This window comes from Panthera uncia (assembly GCF_023721935.1).
Source record: "Panthera uncia isolate 11264 chromosome B3 unlocalized genomic scaffold, Puncia_PCG_1.0 HiC_scaffold_1, whole genome shotgun sequence".
Classification (NCBI taxonomy): domain Eukaryota; kingdom Metazoa; phylum Chordata; class Mammalia; order Carnivora; family Felidae; genus Panthera; species Panthera uncia.
Window position 1 is genome coordinate 85,292,737 of NW_026057582.1, and position 22,279 is coordinate 85,315,015.

Here is a 22,279-nt window from a genome sequence, read left to right on the forward strand (position 1 = left end):
CTGGGTGGCTCATTTGTTTGAACATCTGCTCAGATCATGATCTCACGGTTTGTGAGTTCGAGCCCTGCGTCAGGCTCCACACTGATAGTGCAGAGTCTGCTTGGAATTCTGTTTCCCTCTCTCTCTGTTCCTCCTCCCTTCACTCTCTTTCTATCAAAATAAATAAACTTAAAAAATTAATATAAACGAAGTTAGAATATATGAACAATGACCTGGGAGAACTGGGAGAATGTTAGAACAATGAACTGGGAGAAATGTTTGAAACTTGTACCACAAAGTGTTACTTTCCTTAATGTAAAAGGTATCTGCAAATCAATAAGTCAAGAACAACAAACCAATAGAAAAATGGGTGAAGGATATGATGGACCATTCACAAAAAAGGAAATTCAAATGTCTCTCTTAAATACATAAAAATATGTCCACCCTTATTTAATATAAATGCAAAATAAAACTACCCTGGGATATCATTTCTTTCACCTATCAGATTGGCAAAGATAAAATAGTTTGACAACTTTCTGAGTTAGTGATGGTGTGGGAAAGTGTTATTCTCTTATAATCCTAGTAAGAATGTAAATTGATTCAGCTTTATAGAGGGAAATTAAGTAATATCTACCAAAACCTTAAGTGTCTATATTTTTGAGTCAGCTATTTCACTTCTACATATTCTAATGCAAATAACCAAACATTTAAAATGAAATTTATAGAAATATATTGATTGTACTGGTAGTTACAATAGCAAGATATCAGAAACTATATAAACATCCATAAATAAGGTACTAGATAGATAAATTATATTCAATAGACAACCATGCAAATGTGAAAAAGAATGAACTGGCTCTACATGAATTAATATGGAATCATCTCCAAGTTATACCATTAAATGCAAAAAGCAAGGTGTGAATAGTATACTAGCTTTGCATAAATGGTGTGGGGGGAGAATATATATGAATTTGTGTTTATGTAGAATATTTCTGGAAAGCTATTGCTTTGGTGTAGGGCAATTCAGTGCCTGGGTGTAAGGCTTTCTGTATACCCTTTAGTGTAAGAAATAAGCCCACTGACCCAGTCAAAGGAGGGAGAGGAGACTCGGAGCACAGTGAAGGGAGGCTTTAATCAACATTCTTGCAAGAGGGGTGTCTGATGGACAGGCACACTAGGGGTGGTTACAGCAGGCAATTTATCTCCTACCATGCAAGTCCCTCCCCTGATTCCTCATTGGCTGAGTACAACAGAGGTTACAGCCTTACCGGGAAGTCGCCTATGCCCATGTAAGGCAAAAAGTAGTTTAATGGGAGCAAAGGTACGTTTCTTGAGGTGATGCAGAGACCTCAGTTATTTGGCGCATGCTCATTGCAAAGCCCGTGAAAAATAAGCTCCTGAAATGGAGAGAGTAAGGAGAACCAGGAAGTCAGGTATCTAAGGGTTTGGGACTCCAGTGTGTGTGTGTGTGTGTGTGTGTGTGTGTGTGTGCGCGCGCGCGCCAGCCGAAGAGTGATACATATTTCCAATAGGTTGTAAACCTATTGTTAACTAGACAGCACAGCTTTTATTTGGTATTTCTGAATATGAATCATCTCACTTCTCACATTTAGTATCTTTATACCACAACAATGTATTGTAATTATTTGAAAAATAACAAAAACTTGCAAGAGAAAGAAAAGGCTGTTTTCTTTCCAAAAGACAGACTGAAAGACTGTTTTCACCACAGTGAGTCCTCTGGCTCTGGGAGAGCAATGGGGGAGTCATGGGCTGGTATCCCTTTTTGGATTTGTTTCACTTTTGGTACTAATAGAGATAATCTCTCCTGATACAATTCCCAGGGAACTCCACAAACACCCACTTTCTGGCAGTATTTCAGTTGGGGCATTTTGGGGGAGCCTGTGACATATTGCTATGTTTTGGTTGAGCTGGGGAAAGGAGAATGGGAGATGCGAGGAAGATGGAGGCATGAGTGACCAGAAAGTTCAGTCCTGCTTCCCACTACATCCACACCTTTCAACTTCCCAGCCTCTGGCAGAAAAACAAAGTGGCCAGTGTATACCCAAGAAGGATTCATTTATTCATTCATGATACAAACATTTATTGAACACTATTGTTCATCAGGAACTGTAATAGAAACTGGTAATAAATACAGTAATAAATTAGATAGATGTGTTCTTACCAACAAGGAGCTTATATTCCAGCAGAAGGAAACAGTATTAAGTGCTTATACTGTTAATTATTTGCTTGCCATTGTGATAACTGCTATAATGGAAAAGTTTCAAGTTCTATGACCTAGGTGTGGAGGTCCAGGGAGGTTTCCCTGACAAAGCAAATTTAAGCCAGGAAACAGGAAAGATAGCTAGGCAATGGGGCAAGGGGTGGGACGGTATAGGAGGAAAGAGAACAGCATATGCAAAAGCCCTAAGAGAAGGAACAATCAAAGGAAGGTCAAGGGACTGGATGGAGCAAAGCCTGTGATGAGAAGTAAGGCAAGGGCTGAATTTTGCAGAGTTGAGTTAAGGATTTTGAATTTTATCCTCAGAGTTCTGGGAAGTTAACAAATGGGACTTTAAGCAATGGAGTAACAATCACATTAGCATTTCTTAAAATACCACTCTGGGGCTCCTAGGTGGCTCAGTCAGTTAAGCTTCCTGACTTCAGCTCAAGTCATTATCTCACAGTTCACAACTTCAAGCCCCTGCTTAAGATTCTGTCTCCCTCTCTTTCTGCCCCTCCCCTGCTTGCACTGTCTCTCTCTCTCTCTCAAAAATAAATAAAAGTATTTTTAAAATGGATTTAAAAAATAAAATACCACGCTGGCTGGGGGCCAAAGTGGAAAAGAGAGGACCAGTAAGAGTCTGCCATAATGATTTAAGTGAGAGATGATGGTGGCCTGGTCAGGGGAGTGATGGTGAACATAGAGGTGGACTGATTTGACAGAAATGCAGGACATGAAATTGGTAAGACACACTAATGGTTGGGTCATGGGGGGCAAGGAAGAAAAGATATTCAACAGGACTCCTACTTTCAAATAAATTAATGATGCTGGTACATTGCTTTACAAAGCATTTTTACATACATTATCTCATATGATCTGAAACTTCAATTGTGTAAACTAAGGAAGAGATCATTATTCCTGTTTTATTGGTGAGGAAACAGGTCCAGGGAGTAAACATATTTATTTTAATGAGTGAATTAATGAGTAAATCGATTAACATACTGCCTCCTTCCAGAAAGAATTTAAGATGACTAACAGTGAAACATGATGTTTCAGAAAAGCATATATTGTGGTGCCTGACTGGCTCAGTTGGTAGAACATGTGACTCTTGATCTTAGAGTCGTGAGTTCAAGCCCCACATTGGCATGAAACTTACTTAAAAAAAAAAAAAAGAACTTAGGGGCACTTGCCTGTCTCAACTGGTGGAGCATCTGACTCTCAATCTCAGGGTCATGAGTTTAAGCCCCCATGTTGGCCATGTAGCCTACTTAAAAAAAAGAACATAGGGGCGCCTGGGTGGCGCAGTCGGTTAAGCGTCCGACTTCAGCCAGGTCACGATCTCGCGGTCTGTGAGTTCGAGCCCCGCGTCAGGCTCTGGGCTGATGGCTCGGAGCCTGGAGCCTGTTTCCGATTCTGTGTCTCCCTCTCTCTCTGCCCCTCCCCCGTTCATGCTCTGTCTCTCTCTGTCCCAAAAATAAATAATAAAAAAAAAAAAAAAAAAAAGAACATATATTGGGGTACCTGGGTGGCTCAGTCAGTTATACCTCTGACTTTTAAAACACTTTTTTAAAAAGTCTTTATTTATTTACTTTGAGAGACAGAAAGAGTACAAGCTGGGAAGGGGCAGAGAGAGAGGAAGAATCCCAAGCAGGTTCTGTGCTGACAGCATGTAGGCTGCTTAGGATTCTTTCTCTCCATCTCTCTCTGCCCCTCCCCTGCTCTCTCCCTCTCTCTTTCTCTCGAATAAATAAATAAACCTTAAAAGAAGAGCATATATTAAAATGATGCAAAAGATGAATAGAGATGGAGATAAAATAGCAAAAATGAGACTAAAAATGCACATTACAATCTATCTGTAAACATGGTGTCCACACACTAGAAGTTTATCTCTCAGCCTCCCAGGATCTGATTTCCCAAGATTTCACAGTTTGTGGTAAAGACTGGACTCAAACATAGGTCAGGTCCAGCTCAGGTCCCATACATACATTCGACTTCATTATTAGCCTATAATCCAAACTACCACTAGGAAGTTCTCTCTATTCAGGCTTCTTTTAATACCTCTCAAGGATTTCTGCTTCTAGATAGAGCAAACTAGTTTGATACTATAGCCCCTGTTGATAATAACCAGAAAAACTGAATAAAATATTTCACATATCTGCCTGAAGGCATCAAGGCATCAAGGATTTGAGGGATCAAGATCTCATGGAGAAGAGAAGCACAGAGAGGTAAGCCTGACAGAGTGTCACTTTTCCCTTTAGGACATTTGCTGAGTGACAATTGGTGGATGACAGCCTGAGAATCTGAGCAGATCTTCTGGCAATCTCGCAGGGATGGAGGATATAAATTGGAGTTCCAGGGCCACCAGGATTAAGGGCTTCAATAAATACCCCAGGTTTTCAATCAGGACCCCTGAAGGACTCTACTCCAGGAGTAAAGGTAATAGGAAATAGACCAATGCTTACAAAGACTGAAACCCAGTTCTGCTTGTTTGTTTTTAGGCACTCATTTAATGGAGATTTTTATTCCTGCTGACATTGTTATGGATGCTATTATTGTTTATCTAATAAAGTTGTAAATGTTGAAACAGTATAGGATGGTTAAAATTTTTTTTTATTGTGGTAGAAAACGCATACCATAAAATTTATCATCTTAATCATTTTTAAGTATACAATTCAGTATTGTTAAGTATGTTTACATTGTTGTGAAAGAGATCTCCAAAACCTTTTCATCTTGCAGAATTGAAACTTGAACTCCCTCATACTCCCTCCCCTCAGGCTCTGGTAAGTATCATTCTACTTTCTATATCATTAATTTGACTAATTTAGATACTTCATGTAAGTGGAATCATACAGTATTTATCCCTTTATGACTGGCTTATTTCACTTAACATAATGTCCTCAAGGTTCATCCATGTTGTAGCATGTGACAGGATTCCCTTCCCTTTTAGGGCTGAATATTCCATTGTATGTATATACCAAATTTTGATTATCCATTCATCCTATGATGGACATTTGGGTTGCTTCTTCCTCCTGGCTATTGTGAATAGTGCTGTGGATATGGGTGTGCAAGTACCTCTTTGAGACCCTGCATTCAATTCTTTTGAAAATATACCCAAAATGGGATTGCTGTATCATATGGTAGTTCTATTTTAAACTTTTTGAGTAACTGCCATACTGTTTTCCAAAGTGGTTGCATCATTTTACAATCCTACCAAAAACTTCTCAATTCCCACCAATACTTGTTATTTTCTGTTTGTTTGTTTTTTTTAAATAGCCATCCTAATGGATGTAATGTAATATCTCAATGTAGAGGGTTTTTTTGAAAAATAAAAGGTTGACACACATTAGTTTCGGGTGTGCAACATAGGGATTAGACAAGTCTTCACATTATGCTATGCTCACCACAAGTGTAGTTACCCATCTGTCACCATATGACGCTATTACAGTACCATTGACTATATTCCCTATGCTGTGCCTTTTATTCCCATGACTTATTCATTCCATAACTGGAAGCCTGTACCTCCCACTCCCCTTCACCCATTTTACCCACTTCTCCACTCCCTTCCCTCTGGCAACCATTAGTCTGTTTTCTGTGGGTCTGTCTCTTTTGTCTGTTTGTTCTTAGATTCCACATATAAGTGAAATCACATAGAATTTATCTTTCTCTATATGACTTATTTCACTAAACAAACAAACATAGGGGTTCATATGTTTTTGAACTAGTGTTTTCATTTTCTTTGATTAAATAACCAGTAGTAGACTGGGTTGTGTGGTATTTCTACTTTTAATATCTCAGTGTAGTTTTGATTTGCATTTTTCTCATGATTAGTGATATTGAGCATCTTTTTATGTGCTTTTTTTGGCCATTTGTATAGTGTCTGTGGAAAGACATCTATTCAAATCCTTTGCCTTGTTTGCCTTGTTACTGCTCTATCCTTGGGCCTAGAATATTCAACACATAGGTACTCAATAAATGTTAAATGAATAGTTGAAAGACAACCTTGACATTCAAGGAAGGCCTTAGCTCAAAGGAATGCTCTGATGGGAGTTGTAAGCCTCTATGACAGGCCAGGATGGAGAACTATTTGTCCTTTAAGTGCTTCTGAAATCACATGAAGTCTGCTCAGCTCCGCAAAATAGAATCAACTTTAAGCACTGACATTTCAGGCAAAGACCATGATCCAAGACTTAAAGGAAACAGATGCCTGCAGGTGATCGCTGTCCAAACTCCTTAGACTGCCTGCCTGAAGCTCTTCATCCCTTGGCTCTAGACTCACTTTTTCCTGCTACTTGCCACCTCTCACCCTTATCTCTAGCTATCAGAATGACTTGCAGTTCCTGACTGCTTTACTCCATTCCAACCCCTTTGACTCCTTGTCTGTTAGATTTTAGCTTAAATGCCACTCCCCTCCAGGAAGCCTTCATTAATTCACAATCCCAAGATTGGACAAGTTGCCTCTCCTTATGCACCCATAACACCTTGCACTCACTCCAATGGTGGTTATCACCACTCTGTGTTAGAACCTCCTGTCCATTTTTCATTTTCCACATGCTTAGACTTGAGCTCCTTGAGGGCAGACCCTGGTCCTTCTTGTGTCCTCAGTGCCTAGCTCAGGACCTGGCCCCTATAGAAACTCTGAATATTTGTCGAGTGGAAGAGTTAATGAATGTACTGTTAAAATCAAGATTCCTGAAAGAGTCTGAGGGTGTGGTAGTTGAAAAGTACTTCAGAGGTCACTGTCTCTGTAAGATGTTCCCATCCACAATGTTTTCCTGAAACCATTTTTCATGATTGTTAGGCAACAACTACAGAATGAAATAATTATATGTTACTTCCAGGTCCCTGCTGTTAGGGTTCTCCTGGTTCTCTGCCTACTCTTTAATAGGGCCATCAACCTACTATGCAATTCTCACCACACCCTCTTCTCTCCCTCTGGTCAGTTACACTTACCATTTTGTTTATATATAATAGAAGTATTTATTTAATGTGTGTGCATTTAATATATGCCCAAAACAGCTGTCTTAGTCATGTAGCAGTGCCTGGAGGGCAGGTGCATCATGCCTTTCTCCATCCCAAATTTGGCACGGTGCCATGAGAAAGCAGGTGCATCTGAGAGGAGATAATTATTGGAGTGGCTTTGTGTTCACAAGGAGGATACATACGAGCTATAGCCATTATAAGGGTCTGAGAGTACTTCATTTCCTACCAAAAATCTACTTCACTGCATCATCAGCTGGCGTTTTCTCTGGAACCACAGTCATTCCAGGTCCATCCAGCACCACAATGCACTGGCAGATTTTGAGCCAAGAGGCTGGAACTTTTAGGATTGAGGGACATCTTGGATGTGACATGGAAAGGGATTCAAAGGAAGGCCAAATGAGAGATCTCATTTTCCCCCAAGATACAAAGAGGTAGTATGTAGAAACATTTACAGGGGTTGGTTTTCCTAACTAGATCATGACGGACACACTATCTGTAAGTACCTTACTTACCTGTTGACATGTTTGTTTTCTGTAGCCCCACCACAACCAATAGAATGTAAGCTCCATGGGGGCAGAACCTTTGCTTTGTTTACTGTCTTCTCTCCTATACTCAGAACAGCAGCTGGCACATACTAGGCACTCAGAAATTCACCCTTGAATGGGCTCAGGTGTTAAAACAATAGGACACTCCCAGCATCCGGAGAATAGGTAGGGGTTGCTGGAGGGAAAGTGATGACTACATGGGTGCAAAGGACTGAAATTTATTGGGACTAGGACATTAGCCACTGCAGTGACAAAATGACAGTGAGCTGCTCAGTCAGTCTTCTGAGGGGGCAGTAAGTCATGGTCAAGTCCAACCACTGCCCTCAGACATTTGGGTGTTATCTCACAACTCTGGATTGGACACCATAGACTCTCTGGTCTCTGATAAGACTCCTTGGGAGCTGTGCAAATGGTCCAGGGGACTATCCATTGCTGACATCTCCTCTGTTGCTTACTTCGGAACCCCTACAAAGCTCCTGTTGTGGAGTGGCACAGCTTGCATTTGAACTTGCTCCTTCTCCTGAAGCTTAAAATCTGTGCATTCACTCATTGTTCCAAAATTTATAACCTTAAGTCTACATAGACATTCTTGTAACCCTTGATGTCCTTAAACTTGTTGCTCCTCAGATTAGCTTGGATCTGCCTTTGGCCACTCTTGAAGGGGACAGTCTCCAGGGTGATGCTGGCCCTGTGTTGAGGTTTGAGGACTCCAATGCTGTAGCATAGAAAACAGAATGTTAGAAAATCATACCCAATATGATAACTCCAAATCTCTTTCCACTCAGCAACCAGGGCTTTTCTTTCATCGTGTTTTCAGAGACTGGCCTTGGCACCTGTCACCAGAAAGAAGGATAGTGATAACCCCAAGACAAGATGGAAGTGAAGGCTGAATACCCCCAGAACTCACAGAACTCTCTGCTGTTTCTTGAAGAGACCACTTCCTTCCACAGTCAGCACACAATCTGCAACATGCTCTGAGAGGGGGTTTGAAAACAGCACCTGTATGGAGAGTGGCTGATTCACAATGGCAGCTCCTAAAACCTAAACAGAGAAATCCAGGGAAGAGGAAGGGAACAGAAAATTAATCTCATTCCCCAATTCACTAAACCCTTGATTGGGCCCACTTCAACAGGAAGATGACTTGTATCTTCAGTGTCTGTTAATGCTTTCTATTATAGTTGCTGGAAATTTTTCCTTGTAGAGTTCTATATGTAAGACTAGGACTTTAAAATCTTTCTTACTGTTTCCTTTCTTTTCCATAATCCCCAATTTATTATGACTGAAATATCATCATACTGGGGAGTTTCTGTGCTGATGGCATTTTATAGGTCACTTTTTCTGTTATGAATTCAAGAATGTTAGCTGTGCAATTGTGTAAGCAATTGCTCCTTAGTTGTATTTCCTGAAGAGCTGGACTTCTGTGACCCAGGTTTTTCCAACTATGGGTTAAAACCAACTCGATGGATTGTTGTTAATGTTTTTAAAGAATGAAATAGAAGAAAATATTAGTGTATATCACACAAGATATTGTTATGTAAAACTTCGTTTCATTTATACATGCATAGATGTTTGTACAAAATATTTTACATCCCTCAACCCAGCATATGGAAAAGTCTGATAAATTGGAGTCTCTAGTGATGTTTCCTCTGCTCCAAGGATTTCATCCAAGTGTAAACTAATCAATCTCAAGGATTCTCATGCATAATTTGAGTGGATAGAATCTTCTTTGGCACTTTTTTATTGCACTTCCTCTCCATCCCTTTTCTTCTTCTTAACATAACTGGCTCATTTCTTTTCACACCAGTGTGTGAGTGAAAAGCAATGGGACATTCAAGGCTGTAGACAGATGGAAGCAAACCTGGAAACCCTCCCTAAAACAGACTCTCGTGGCTGGGCTTGCCAGACACACCCCACCATGGGGCCCCACAGGCCCACTTGGCAGGGTCTAGGAGGCTGCTTGGCCTTGGGGAGATAGCACTGGAAGAGATCCATGAAGTCTTCCCACTCAGAGGACCACAGAATGTCACAGCAGGCAGTGTCCTCAGAGGCCAGCTAGTCTAATCCTCTCATTTGACAGTTCAAGAAGCAGAGACCCAGGGCCTTGTCTAAGAATGCACAGCCAGGAAATGGCAAATCACACCTAAGCTGATCTCAGTCAGTGCTTTCCTCCCCACTCAGGTTTCTCCCATCTGAGCTCATAGTTCCTTATGTTGACCCTGGGGAAAGCCATCAGTAGAAGGTGGCACAAGGGAGGCATCTCTCCTTGTCCTTTCCATGAAACCTGCTCAAGGTCCATCCATAAGGCTTTTAATGGTGCAAAAGGATGGACATACTGTCCAATGTTTTCAGATGAAAACATGTTCTGATGCCTCATGTTCTGAGGCATTGGACATCCTGTCCAATGTTTTCAGATGAAAACATGTTCTGAGCCTCATGGTCTGATAGGGAGGTATTTGGGGACACCAGAAGAGTCAGAGGCAAGAGTCAGAGCCTGCTCTCCTGAACAGACTCTCAGAGGGCTCCCACCCCAGCCAGATCTCCAGGGGCCCCCAGGCCACTTACATTAATCATGATGCCTGGATAAGCTAAGGTGATGATCTTGTCCACCAGAATCTTTTCCGGACTGTTCTTCTCTTCGCCCAGGGCACTGATGCGGATCAGCTTGTCTGTTGACAGGTACTGGCTATACTGGGAATAGGGAATTCTGCAGGAATGGGTCTTTGCTAGGGAGAAAACAAAAAGATAAGATGAGTGTAGCTGGGAAAATCAGCTAGGCCTTGGATGGATCTGGGGGACCTTTCTTTGGGAAAGTGGCTTAATACAAACATGTATTAAGCCCCACTGAAGCAGGCACTAGGTTTTCAGGTGAGAGGCTGAGGTTAAGAAAGGCAAAATGGTTTCCCCAAGGTCATTCTACTGGTAAATGGATAAGCTGAGGTTCTAACCAAAGTCTGGAGGCCTCCAAAGCTCAGGCTTCCCCTATTAAACCAGGCTCCTTTCCTTGAAGTAGTAAAGGGAAGGGATTGGGTAGAAAAGAAAGGAGAGAAGAAAAGGAAGAAGACAAGAGAGGGAGGAAAAGAGGGAGAGAGGGGGAGAGAGAGGAAAGGAGGGAAGGAGGGGAGAAGGAATCTGTGCCGAAGGGGACATTAGGAAGACTGGTGTCACAAGGGTGTGTCCCCAGAATCCTTGTTGGCTGGCTTGTCCCCACTGGCATTTCCATAACCCACTCTGTATACACAGACCACCCCTGTGCCCATACCCAGAGCCCATACCTTCTTCAGGAGAAAGTGTGATGAAGGCTGTGTCCTGCCAGAAAGGGGGCAGGGGGCTGCCATCATGCAGCAGGGACTGGGCACTCAGGTTCACTTTGAGGTCCTTGAACTGGAGTGACATGTTGAGGGCCAGCAGGACAAACCTTATGTCCTGGCCCATGTTGGGTGGGTCAAGCAGCTGGAATTTCAAGGAGACCTGGACTATATCACTGGGCCGAAGGGAAGGCATATGCAGGCTCCGAGAGCTGTCCCCGTTCAATGGCACAGGTGGGGAATGTTGTGAGTCTGCTTTGTGGGGGCCTTCAGACCTTCTAGCCTTCAGCTTCTGTAGAGCTCTCATAAACACCAGCCTCTCCTGGGGGGAACCTGGAAGGACAGAGATGGCACCGGCTGTGGACCAGTCTGACCCAGGGGTGCAAGCCTTGGCTGAACACCGCAGGTGTGTTAAAACCCTCATTTCCAACAATGAACACTGCCTACCTTGCATCAAGAGCTTTCTAAGTGTCAGCTTTGCTGAGCATTTCACACCATTCATCCTCACCTCAACCATGAGAGGGATGTATTGTTATTATTTATTATTATTATTATTTTTTAGCAGTGCCCATGTGAAAGTGGTGTCCCCAGTAGAGATAAGATGGCCCTTTAGACCTTCTCTTCAGTTCCATGAAAGGCCTAGAACTGTTTTTTCTTAAATCACTAGCACTGTTTTATTTATTTGCTTGTTTACTTACTTACATTTTGACCCCTTTTACCCATTTCTCCCATCCCACCCCCCTTCATCTGGTAACCACCAATCTGTATTCTGTACCTATGAACTTGGTTTCTTTTCCGTGTTTTTTTTTTTTTTTTTAGACTCCACACATAAGAGAGAAAATCATACAGTATTTGTCTTTGTCTGACTCGTTTCAGTTAGCATAATGCCCTCAAGGTCCATCCGTATTGTGGCAAATGGCAAGATATCTTTTTTTTCTTTTTGTGATTGAATAATATTCCATTGTATACATATACTACATTTTGTTTAGCCATTCATCCATCAGTGGACACTTGGGCTGTTTCCATAGCTTGACTATTGTAAATAATGCTACAGTGAACATGAGGGTGCATATATTTTTTCAAGTTGGTGTTTTCATTTTCTTCAGACAAATACCCAATAGTGTGATTGCTGGGTCATATGGTAGTTCTATTTTTAATTTTTTGAGAAACCTCCATACTGTTTCCCACAGTGGCTGTACCAGTTTGCATTCCCACAACAGTGCATGAGAGTTCCTTTTTCTCCACATCCTTACCACCACCACCACCAACATAATCCATATACAGATGAGGAAAATGGGGCTCAGAGAAGTCACATCACTTGTCCAAATTCCACAACTGGCAAACGGCAGAATCCAGGTGGAAACCAAATCTGCCCAGCATGAAAATCTGTGCTCATGACCCCTAGACTCTATCCTGCCTTCTTCACGGGAAAGACAAAGGCCCTTTAAGCTTCTTAAAGATAGCAGCACGGTGTGCTTTCCTGTTCTAGAACCAATTGATTGGTGAAGTGTAGACTAATTCCTGGAAATGAGAAACTGAGAAGCCACAGTTTAAAAAGAAAAAAAGAAAGAAAGAAAGAAAGAAAAAGAAAGGAAAGGAAAGGAAAGGAAAGGAAAGGAAAGGAAAGGAAAGGAAAGGAAAGGAAAAAAAGAAAAAGAAAAGAAAAGTATTTAGGCAAGCTGAGCTCCCAGAGAGGTATGGCTTTAGTACTGGGGAGGCACTGTAGCCAAGATATGCAGGAATAGTCACCCATGCTTCCCTAATAATCCCCCCACTGCTTTCACTAAGCAATCACTATCCCCAGTGACTGTCTCCACCCCCACCCCAGTGCATCCCCACAATCTCCCCAGGTAGAGGCCACTTTTTTATCCTCTTGCCCTGGGGGTCATTCTAAGCCTCGTTCCAGGCAGAAAAGGATCTCAAAGCATCTGCTTTAGCAAGAGTGGGCCCAGGGAGATGTGAATCAGATTTAGCTCACCTGTGGTCGGCTCTACAGGCTGAGTGGGAGAAGACCAAATACTGCCTGACTAATCAGCACCCTCAGGCCCAAAGGAATATAGCTCCAAACCCCCAAGCTCACAGTGGAACCCCATGGACTTCTAGTGAATGCTGTCACTGCCCACCTACATCCCCTTGGAGCTTGCTTGTTCAATGCCCATGTGCCCTACTTTCAAATTCTAGCACTTTCCACTCTTTGTCTGAGGCTTTGTTTGCCACCAGAGCTGCTTTAGCCGGTGCATGGAACAGGCCAAAAGTGCTAGGGACTTTACACGGCAAGGAGCAGGCTTCAACCCTTGACTAGCCCCTTGCCTCTTGGATGGGATAAATCTGTGGTGCTGTTCTACACTTTACTCTGAATCCCTGATAGGGTTGCCAGATTTAGCAAATAAAAATACAGGGCCATTTAAATCGAGTTTCAGATTAACAACAAAGAATTTGGGACATGGTTAGACTAAAGCATTATTTGTCCTGTATTTTCCCTGGCAACCCCACTCGCAGAGCTCCCCAGCAGCAGCTGAGCTCCAGCTGCCTGTGCTGCTAACCAGCTTGACGAGGTGCCCTGTGTTGGCTTCCTCCCTTCCCCTATCTCCCTTGCTCACTCTCCTTCCTTCCAGGAGTTCCTGGATGGCCTCACAGATAAACCACTTGTCCTTGAATCCTTGCCTCAGGATCTGTTCTGGCACCCAGAACAAGATAGCCCCAGAGTGGATGGAGGGGAAGGGGGTGATGAACAGCATGCTGAGCTGTGTTCATTGCTTGCCTCTCATTGTGTAACCCCTTCCTATGCTCAGACTCTGGAACTTCTCTGTGGGTCCCAAAGGCCCACATAGACAAACCATAGATACCTACTGGCCAGCACTCCTAGCACCTGCTCAGCTAACTGCTGCTCCCCCACTTTCCTGATTCACTCTTGCTTAGCTTTTCCTCCTCACTTAGCTTCTGGCCTTCATGGACTGCGTATTTTTGATTGGCCTCCCAGGGGGTTGGACCTAGTGCTTGGTCTTTCTCAAATTTTGGGAATTAGTTCACACCTGACTACCTTAACTATTTGTCCCTGCTGACTAGAGTAAGAAGCCCCTGCCAGGTCTCCCACCTCTCAGAACCGTCCTCTGCAGCAGGTGGGGGTGGGAGTAAACATGTGGCCTTGGTGTTGGTTGGGGGTCTGGACTGTCCTCCAAACACTCACTAAAAGTTAATTAATCAATATGTTACATGAAATTAATAAAATTAACTAATATGATAGGGTTTACAGATCCCCTGCCATCTTCAGAAGGAGGGTAACTTTCCAAGAAGGCAGCCATGAGGGATTCGCATCCCACACTGGTGGGATGCCTGTTACTGGCCCTACAGGTCCATGTGACCATCTTGTGGAGGCTGCTCACTGGCCTGTGGGATGTGGGGCGGTGAGCACAAGGAAGTGAGGCAATGGGAACATCTCAACTGAGACCTTAAAACTGAAGGGCTGAGGAGACAAGGGGACCTGGGTTATATCCCTCAGATGCCTTCTGGTTCCCCAGAGGGCCACCCCAGCTGGCTGGGAGGTTCCCTGGGGTGGGGGGGAAGGAGCCCACAGGACTTGGACTCTGGCAGGGATTGACTCAGTCATACCTTCTATGTATTTGTAGTTCTCTGTGACGTCATCTCGCTCATCACTTTGAATGCTCTTGGTGCTGATAAAATTGCCAACAGTATTTGTGTCCCGGTGAATTTTCTGCTCCTTCCCTCCGTAGACAAGCCAGGACATGCAGTCAGCATTGACCATGGAAAAGGCAAAGGCTGTGTCATAGTTCAGATCCACCTCTCCCTCTTTGATGGCTCTGACAGAGGCAGGGCCACAGCAGTAGAGGCCTGAAGGAGAACAGAAGAGCCACGATGGGTCATTGCTGCAGGGTCAGGCAGGGGTAAGAGCGGTTTCTGGGGAGTGGGTTCCACCTTTCTTCTGGACAGCCTCACCATTGCTCGTCTCCTGAGGGGTGGCATCCAGCACCTGCCAGCCTCCATATCCGGGAGGGAGGTCCTTTCGGGCCATCCAACACTCATTCCACACATGAAAATTCCTGAAGGAGAAGCCAGAGGAGTCAGTGTCAAATGAAGGCAAGAGAGAGCTTGTAGTGCTTGTGTTCTTTCCAGAGCAAGGCAGGGGCCGATGGGTACATGGACCGCTAAATAGAAAGACAGATTTAATGCACCCTAAGCCTTCAAACTCTATGGGTGAGTAGTGGCAGCTTTTCCTCCTGTGAGCCTTGACTTGCCCAGAAAAGAGCTTTCTTCTGTGAATAGAGAGTATTAACTCTATATTAACTGGAATTAACTGAAGTTAAATATCCCTCACTCTCTCTCTCCCAAAGGTCCTCATGGCCTTTCTTGTGTGTGCTGCTGAGTCACAGGGGCAGACATGGGTGTGTCTTGAGGTGGGGCTTCAGGCCCTCCTGTAGTCAGAACTATAGGCTGAGTATTAAATGAAGGAGATGGCAAAGAGGGAAATCTCACCCAGGGCAGAAAGCTGTTGTGATGTGAGGATTCTAAACTCAGAATCGTTTTTGTGTTCAGCTATGTCTCAGCCTTCGAGGTGGGGATACAGGGCCCTGGGACTGGTAAAAGTGAGGCGGGTCTGGGAGAATAGCAGGCTTGTGGGCACAGTCCTGCCCCACTATCTGCTGGTGGAGTTTGCCTTGGAAAGAGACAGAGAGGTGGTCTCTCACCAGACAGTGTCCTTCTTCTTATTCTCCAAGATCCTGCCTGTGCTGTCATAATACTCATCTATGATCAGGTTTCCATCTGTGTCGTGGCCAGAGTCAAAGTTGGTGATCACACGGGTGGGGATCCCCAGGCACCTCATTACTGCAGAAAGAGCAAAAAAAAAAAAAAAAAAAAACAACCAACCAAACAAACAAAAACAAAACTCCTGTGGGCTGTGGATTCAGGAATTCTATGGATTCCTGGATGTAGGGCCCTGGGCCCAGGGAAACCATTCTTTGGCACCTGCAGGACTAGTCAGGGGAGCTGTCTGGAGCACTGGGTTGATGATATTGACAACCTCTCTCCCCACCTTCCTGAACTCCTCTCCGGGGCTCATGGAAGAGACACTGTGCAGAGGCTGGGCTTCTGGTTGCTCAGAGAAGCACTGCCAGGGCTGACAGAAACTCCAGCAAGTTGTGAGTCCCTGACTTTGCAAGCAGGACTGGGTAGGCACGACTCCTTTGGCAAGACTACTCAGTGGCCTAACTTGGTCTTGCTCATCTCTTGGCTGTGAATCTCCATCTTCAAACCAAATGCTAGAATTTCAGCTCAGACCATCAGATACTTAGACAAAGTGTCTGTGGCTTGGATTCCTCCTTTTCTATGGGTGTATTGTCTTGGAAGCTTATAAAGGAAAGTGTCACAAAGGAAGGCAGAAAAGGAAGGAAACTGTGTAACAAAAGCTTAGAAAAGTGAGGGTTTGTACCCAGTAGAGAAATTCTAGAAAGGAGGTACTACATTGTTTTTATTCCTGAGAGGGCATCTTTCCCTCTGCCAGCCAACTTCTGTGCTTTGTCCCTTGCCATATTTCCCCCATTCTGCACTCTTTAAGCATAGCAATATCCCCCAGCCCATCCTACTGCCGATGCCCTGGGGACCCTGTCCCTTCAAGTCCAGCATTGGCAGCCCACCCCATTTAATAATAATGATGATGATGGTGATGATGATGATAATAATAATAATAAAATTCAATAATATCAGCCAGGCATATTGCTATATTATCCTCAGGACGACTCTACACAGAAGCTACCATTATTATCCTCATTTTAAAGATTAAGAATCAGGGGCACCTGGGTGGCTCAGTTGGTTGGGCAGCCGGCTTTGGCTCAGGTCATGATCTCGCAGTCTGTGAGTTTGAGCCCCATGTCAGGCCCTGAGCTGACAGTTCAGAGCCTGGAACCTACTTCGGATTCTGTGTAACCCCCCCTCTGCCCCTCCCCCATTTGTGCTCTGTCTTGCTGTCTCTCAAAAATAAATGTTAAAAAAATTAAAAAAAAAAAGAATCAGAGGCTAAGAGGGTCACCTGGGTGGCTCAGTTGGTTAAGGGTCTGGCTCTCGGTTTCTGCTCAAGTCATGATCTCACAAACCGTGAGATCAAGCCCCTCCTTGGGGGCAGTTTCTCTGCCTGCTCAATCTTAAGATTGAGCCTGCTGAAGATTCTCTCTCTCTCTCCCTCTCTCTATGCCCCTCCCCACCTCACAGGTGTGCATGCTCTCTCTCTCTCTCTCAAAACAAATAAATAAACTTTAAAAAAATCAGAGGCTAAGAAAAGTTGGCAACCTTGACTAACGTCAAATGGCTAGGAAGTGGCAGACCTATCACTCAAATCCCGATTTCACTGCTGGGCTCGTACTCAATTCTGAGCCCACCTCCCAGTATTGTGCACACAGTTCAGCATTCTAGTATTTTTCCCTTATTAGACATTTCATGCATTTTCCTATGTTAACAATTATTTGCACAAAGCCTCTCCAGGTCAGGGTGTAGAGACATCTCTGGATATAGCTCGGAAAGAGGGGGAGAGGATCCCAAAAGGGAACCTGGAGCTCTCCTTGGCACAGCTCTGTGCAAGGCCAAGGAATGAGGGCAGGGAGTGAGCAGAGCTGACAAGTGAGTTGTAGGTGGAGGTAACACAGGACCGCCTCAGAGGGGAGGGTGAGGTTGGAAAAGCTGCCACTAAAGGAACATGGGACAGGAATAAGGCAAGAGCACTCAGGTGACTCAGGAGCATTGCGTGAGCACATCTGTGCTAAGATTACAGTCAGGAGGGTGGGTAACACTTCTGATAATAAGAGAAGGTGCCAAGGAGGGATGGGCAGGGAAAGCAGGAAACAAGCCTCCATTCTTCACACCAAGTGATGAATTCACAAATAGCCACATGAACCGTCAGTGGTGGTATCAGCTTGTGCTCAACAAGGCTGGATGAACCTTTTCCACCTGAACACGTGGCATTGTGCCCATGGCACTCTGAAGTTCTTTACGTGACTTAGCACATGACTTGTGATGGTTTGTTTATGAGTCTGCCTTCCTGAGAGGGATTGTGTGATATTTGTCGTTATCATTATATGACCATTAACAACACAGAGCCAGGCCTGTTTTGCAGAAACTTGATGGTGCATCATTGCTAGAAGGCTGAATGAGTGTCTCACAAATCTTCTGCCTGTTCTCATGATTTCTGACTTTGCACAGCACTTTCATAATGACTGCGCCCTATGCTTTAGGTATCAAGCTTGACTGTCAGTAGAGCATAAGCTTTGAGTGGTGATGGATTTGCATTGATCTGTTCTCATGCTTTTGTCATCATGGAGGACAACAGCCTGTCACCGTAAAGCCATGGTGAGGCTAGAATGGTTGCTCACATGGGGAGTGAGTGAGGCCTTGCTTCCATACCACACTAAGAGAGCTAACAGCACTCAGATTTGCATGAAGTCATACACTATATTTTTCCCAGGGTCTTGCTCCCTCTGTCCTCCATGCTCTGTCCTCCCACCAATAGCTCATCTTGTCTTGTGGATTCACCTCTTACTTCTGTGCCCACAACTCCTGAACTTGAATCTTGAGCCTCTATGGAGACCTCGCTGCTTCTAGACACATGCCCAACTGAGCTTGTCTTTCAGTCTTCTCCATCTTCTTTGCCAGTTGATGACATCATTATCATCATCATCATAGTGCCAGCCATGGTGCCAAGCATTGCATGGGCATGATCTCATTTATTCATCTCCCAAACCCTGTGGTTATCCCTACTTTAAAGAGGAGAAACCTGAAGTGTAGAGAGGTTGAGGTCACATGGCAGAAAGAGGAGAGCCAGGGCAGGATTTAAGCCCCTCATTCTCTGATCTCAAAACATCCCCATGCTTCTAGCTACAAGCCACACCACTGCAACTTCACTAGGCATCACAGCACCAACTCATTCTCAATGCACCTTCCTCTGTCAAGTTTTCACTGACTACTTCATGCCACACTAACTTCCCTTCTCATGCTCTCACTTAATCCAGTCACCTGTGCTGCATATTTTATCACTGGATGGAGCTCTCTGTGATCTCCTGTATTTGTTTTATCTTGTCAGCCAGATTACAAATCCCCCTAGACTAGGATTTATATCAGATGCTTTTCTTGATATTTCTTTGTTTCCAACACAGTGCTGGGTACAAAGTAGATGCTCATTAAATCTGTGTTGACATGTATTGTCTTTAACCTGTGAATAAGATTTCTGCAGACTACCAGTCCTAATGACTCACAGTTTGACATGAGATTCAGGTGACTCACTAATAATTTTGGGGGAACTGAGTACTACATAAAAGGGAAGTGTGTGTGTTTGTGTGTGTGTACACACATGCACGCAACCCTCACACAGTCATGCTTAGATAAAGGTGGACCAGATATCAGAATCTGGAAAGGCCTGCAGAGTTCCCAAGGTATATGACACCACACCACACTCCCAGCATGAATTACTATGTCTTTTCACTCAGCCATTCAGCACTCATCCAGTGCTCATGTCAAGCCCCTGTGATTAACCAGGCAATGGGTTAGATGCATACACAAAAATGAAAGACATTCCTGTCCTCAAGGAGTGCAGCTTCACTTTTGACTGGTGATGGACATCATCCTGATGGTGTATTAAACATGGAGTCTATTTCAGGACTAGCTGTGAAATCTTCTCACCAGTTCGTTTTCCTCCCCTGTCTCCCACCAGCTCCCCATGTGGAAATGTGGCACCAATTTTAAAAGAGAAATCAGTGGAAAGTTAGAGTTAAATCTGTTGAAATTCGCTTGATCAGCTTTGCTGCCACACTTCTATGGCTTAAACTGAAGAATACAGTCAAACTTCAGCTAATAGAGTTGAAGTGTTTCCATTTAAATATGATGATTTTTAGCATCTTTTAATTTCTCCCCGGAAGCATCAAGCTTCCAAATGGTAAAAGTATCTTCTCCTCCCATGCTTCTAATTGTTCCTTAAACCAAGATGGTTATATTGTCTTGGTTTTTCAGATACGCCTTCACAAGTTCATATTAGAACTGTTCTTGTTTGTCTGCAATGACAATGAATCCTAAAACTGCTTTAAAAAAATAATGTCCACTAAAAAAATTACCAGGCATGCAAAGAAGCAGAAAAATATGACTCATAACCAGGACAAATGTCAATCAATATACTAGATCTAGAAATAACAGAGAGATTGAATTAGCTGACAAGGACCTTAAAATAGCTATGTTAAATATTATAACTATGCTCAAGAGGAGGTAAAGGAAAACATGACCATAAGAAGAGAAATGGAAGATAGAAAGAAGATCCAGTGGAACTTCTAATGATGAAAAATATAACATATAAATATTGGACAAAATATTGCACTATAACAATATACTTTTTTTTTTTTTTGGTAAGAACGCATTCAGAGACAATGTTACATATTAAATACATCAAAATATTTCCCTATCATGGAGGAAGGTGAATAGGAATGGGTTGCAAGACAAAAGTGAGGAAAAACTAATTGATTAGTTAATTAATTTTTTAAAAAGGGGCCTGAACCAGACCTATTATGATAAATATCATGAAATGAGAAATATGATTGATTAACCCTAAACACTCCAAGGAACGAAAGAAGGAAATAAAGTAAAAAAGTGAGACAGATGATGGGGAACTGAATTTTGGGGGATGACTAGAAACACCTTGTGAGCAAGATCCAGTCAGACCTCTGGAGCCCAAGAAGCTGAGATTAAAACAGTATCAGGCTAATTATAATAACTAATATTTATGTAAAATTAGCCATGTGCCAGGCATTTTTCTAGGTACTGGCCAAATATTAACCCACAACCTGGTAAGGGAACATTCCACACAAGCCTTGATGTCTCATTAATCAATGGAGAACAATAGTAGATTTGTGTTTGAGTGAAAGGTTGAGGCAACAAAATTCACCAGGACTGGGGCTGAGATTCCTTCTTTGAGAGCTAAGGGCTCAGTGAAAACAGTGAGGACAAGAGTTGTATTCAAATGAAGATAATGAGGTACTTTATAGAGGCCACTACACAACTGAGTGAGAAGAAATCTTAGGTGACATGTAGCCCAGGGGTGTTCAAAAAATTTTAAGTAGAGGACCCTACATGCAAGGTAAAGCGTTAAGTGGGGATCCAATATACAAAGTGTACTCATGGGGTAGTTTTGGGTGAAGAGAGGAGGGCCTAGCTCTAAGCAACACAACCTCCTCATCTCCCACACCATTTCCCACCATCCTTCCCCCCATGTCTCCTGGGCCACCTCTCTACTTTATAGAGCAGGGGATTATGTCCCATAGACCTGTTCACAGTCAATGTTCATGTCTTCCAAGTCACTGCTGACCCTATCCCTACCCATGCAGCTGTGGGCAGGAACAGACCAGGCATATTCCCAGGATGACTGCCTTAAAAAAAAAAAAAGGCAAAAAACCAACTTAATTGAGATATAATTCACATACCAGAACCCTTGTAAAGTGTACAATTCAGGAGTTCTGGTCCAAGATGGCAATGTAGGAAGACCCTGAACTCATCTCCTCCACAGACACACCAAATCTACACATATTTATAGAGCAATTCCTCTTGAAGAAGAACTGAGGGCTGACTGAAAGCTTCTGCACAACAAAAAATAGACCACACAGAGAGTGGCAAGAGAGAGGGGGACTTGGTGACCAAGGGAATCCCCACTCTGACGCTGTAAACTGCAGTGGGAAGGGATAGTACTGAGGGACTGTGAAAAGATTAGTCTGCCCTGGAGCACAGAAAAAAAAGCCACAGTATAAAAGAGCAATTGGAATATAAAAGAACCAGCCCTAGAACCTTGACAAATGGCAGGGGAGCTGCTGGAACTCTCTCCAGGTCCCTTGTAGCAGAGAGTGGATGGCCAGAACAGGAAAAGCCTGATGACTGAGAGCTGTGGGTGGCCAGCCCTAAGTACAGAAAAGGTAGACCAGAGATTTGTTTGAAATTCCCCAAATAACGGCCAATTAATTGAATGTCAAAGAAAAATCCTGTTCAAAATTTGATGCATGCACGTTTTCCTTTTGGTGATTTTTCATTAGGAACTTGACATCAATATGTTGACATTTAAAAAGGCAATTCTGCGAGGCAGAGCTGCGGGGGGGGGGGGGAATGCATTTCTGAGTCAGACAAGAGTCACTTGTTCACTGTAAGCCTCAGTTTTCTCATCTGTAAAATAATGGTAATGATATCTACTTTGCAGACGGTTGTGAGGATAGAAAGAGTAA

General features: G+C 43.5%; 2 protein-coding genes across 3 annotated transcripts in view; one reads left to right on the top strand and one right to left on the bottom strand.

Moving 5' to 3' along the window:
- The window catches only part of CCNDBP1 (cyclin D1 binding protein 1), a 44,292-nt gene extending 35,612 nt beyond the window's left edge, over positions 1 to 8,680 (top strand). Inside the window, exons 12-14 of one of the 2 annotated variants that reach the window (XR_007453803.1) lie at positions 4,459 to 4,636; positions 4,937 to 4,980; positions 8,543 to 8,680. Coding sequence is in view for 1 of the 2 variants with exons in the window: in XM_049613478.1 (XP_049469435.1) it covers positions 4,459 to 4,474 (16 nt within the window). In the remaining variant the exon portion in view is untranslated. Of the gene's footprint in view, positions 1 to 4,458; positions 4,782 to 4,936; positions 4,981 to 8,542 lie in introns of those variants that run through there. The other variant, XM_049613478.1, reaches the window with a different exon arrangement.
- The window catches only part of TGM5 (transglutaminase 5), a 31,077-nt gene continuing 16,756 nt past the window's right edge, over positions 7,959 to 22,279 (bottom strand). Inside the window, exons 7-13 of the mRNA XM_049614128.1 lie at positions 15,734 to 15,872; positions 14,985 to 15,088; positions 14,640 to 14,879; positions 10,998 to 11,363; positions 10,288 to 10,448; positions 8,633 to 8,766; positions 7,959 to 8,440 (exon numbers count right to left, since the gene is read on the bottom strand). Coding sequence (XP_049470085.1) covers positions 8,287 to 8,440; positions 8,633 to 8,766; positions 10,288 to 10,448; positions 10,998 to 11,363; positions 14,640 to 14,879; positions 14,985 to 15,088; positions 15,734 to 15,872 — 1,298 coding nt within the window. The 3' untranslated portion in view covers positions 7,959 to 8,286. The remainder of the gene's footprint in view (positions 8,441 to 8,632; positions 8,767 to 10,287; positions 10,449 to 10,997; positions 11,364 to 14,639; positions 14,880 to 14,984; positions 15,089 to 15,733; positions 15,873 to 22,279) is intronic.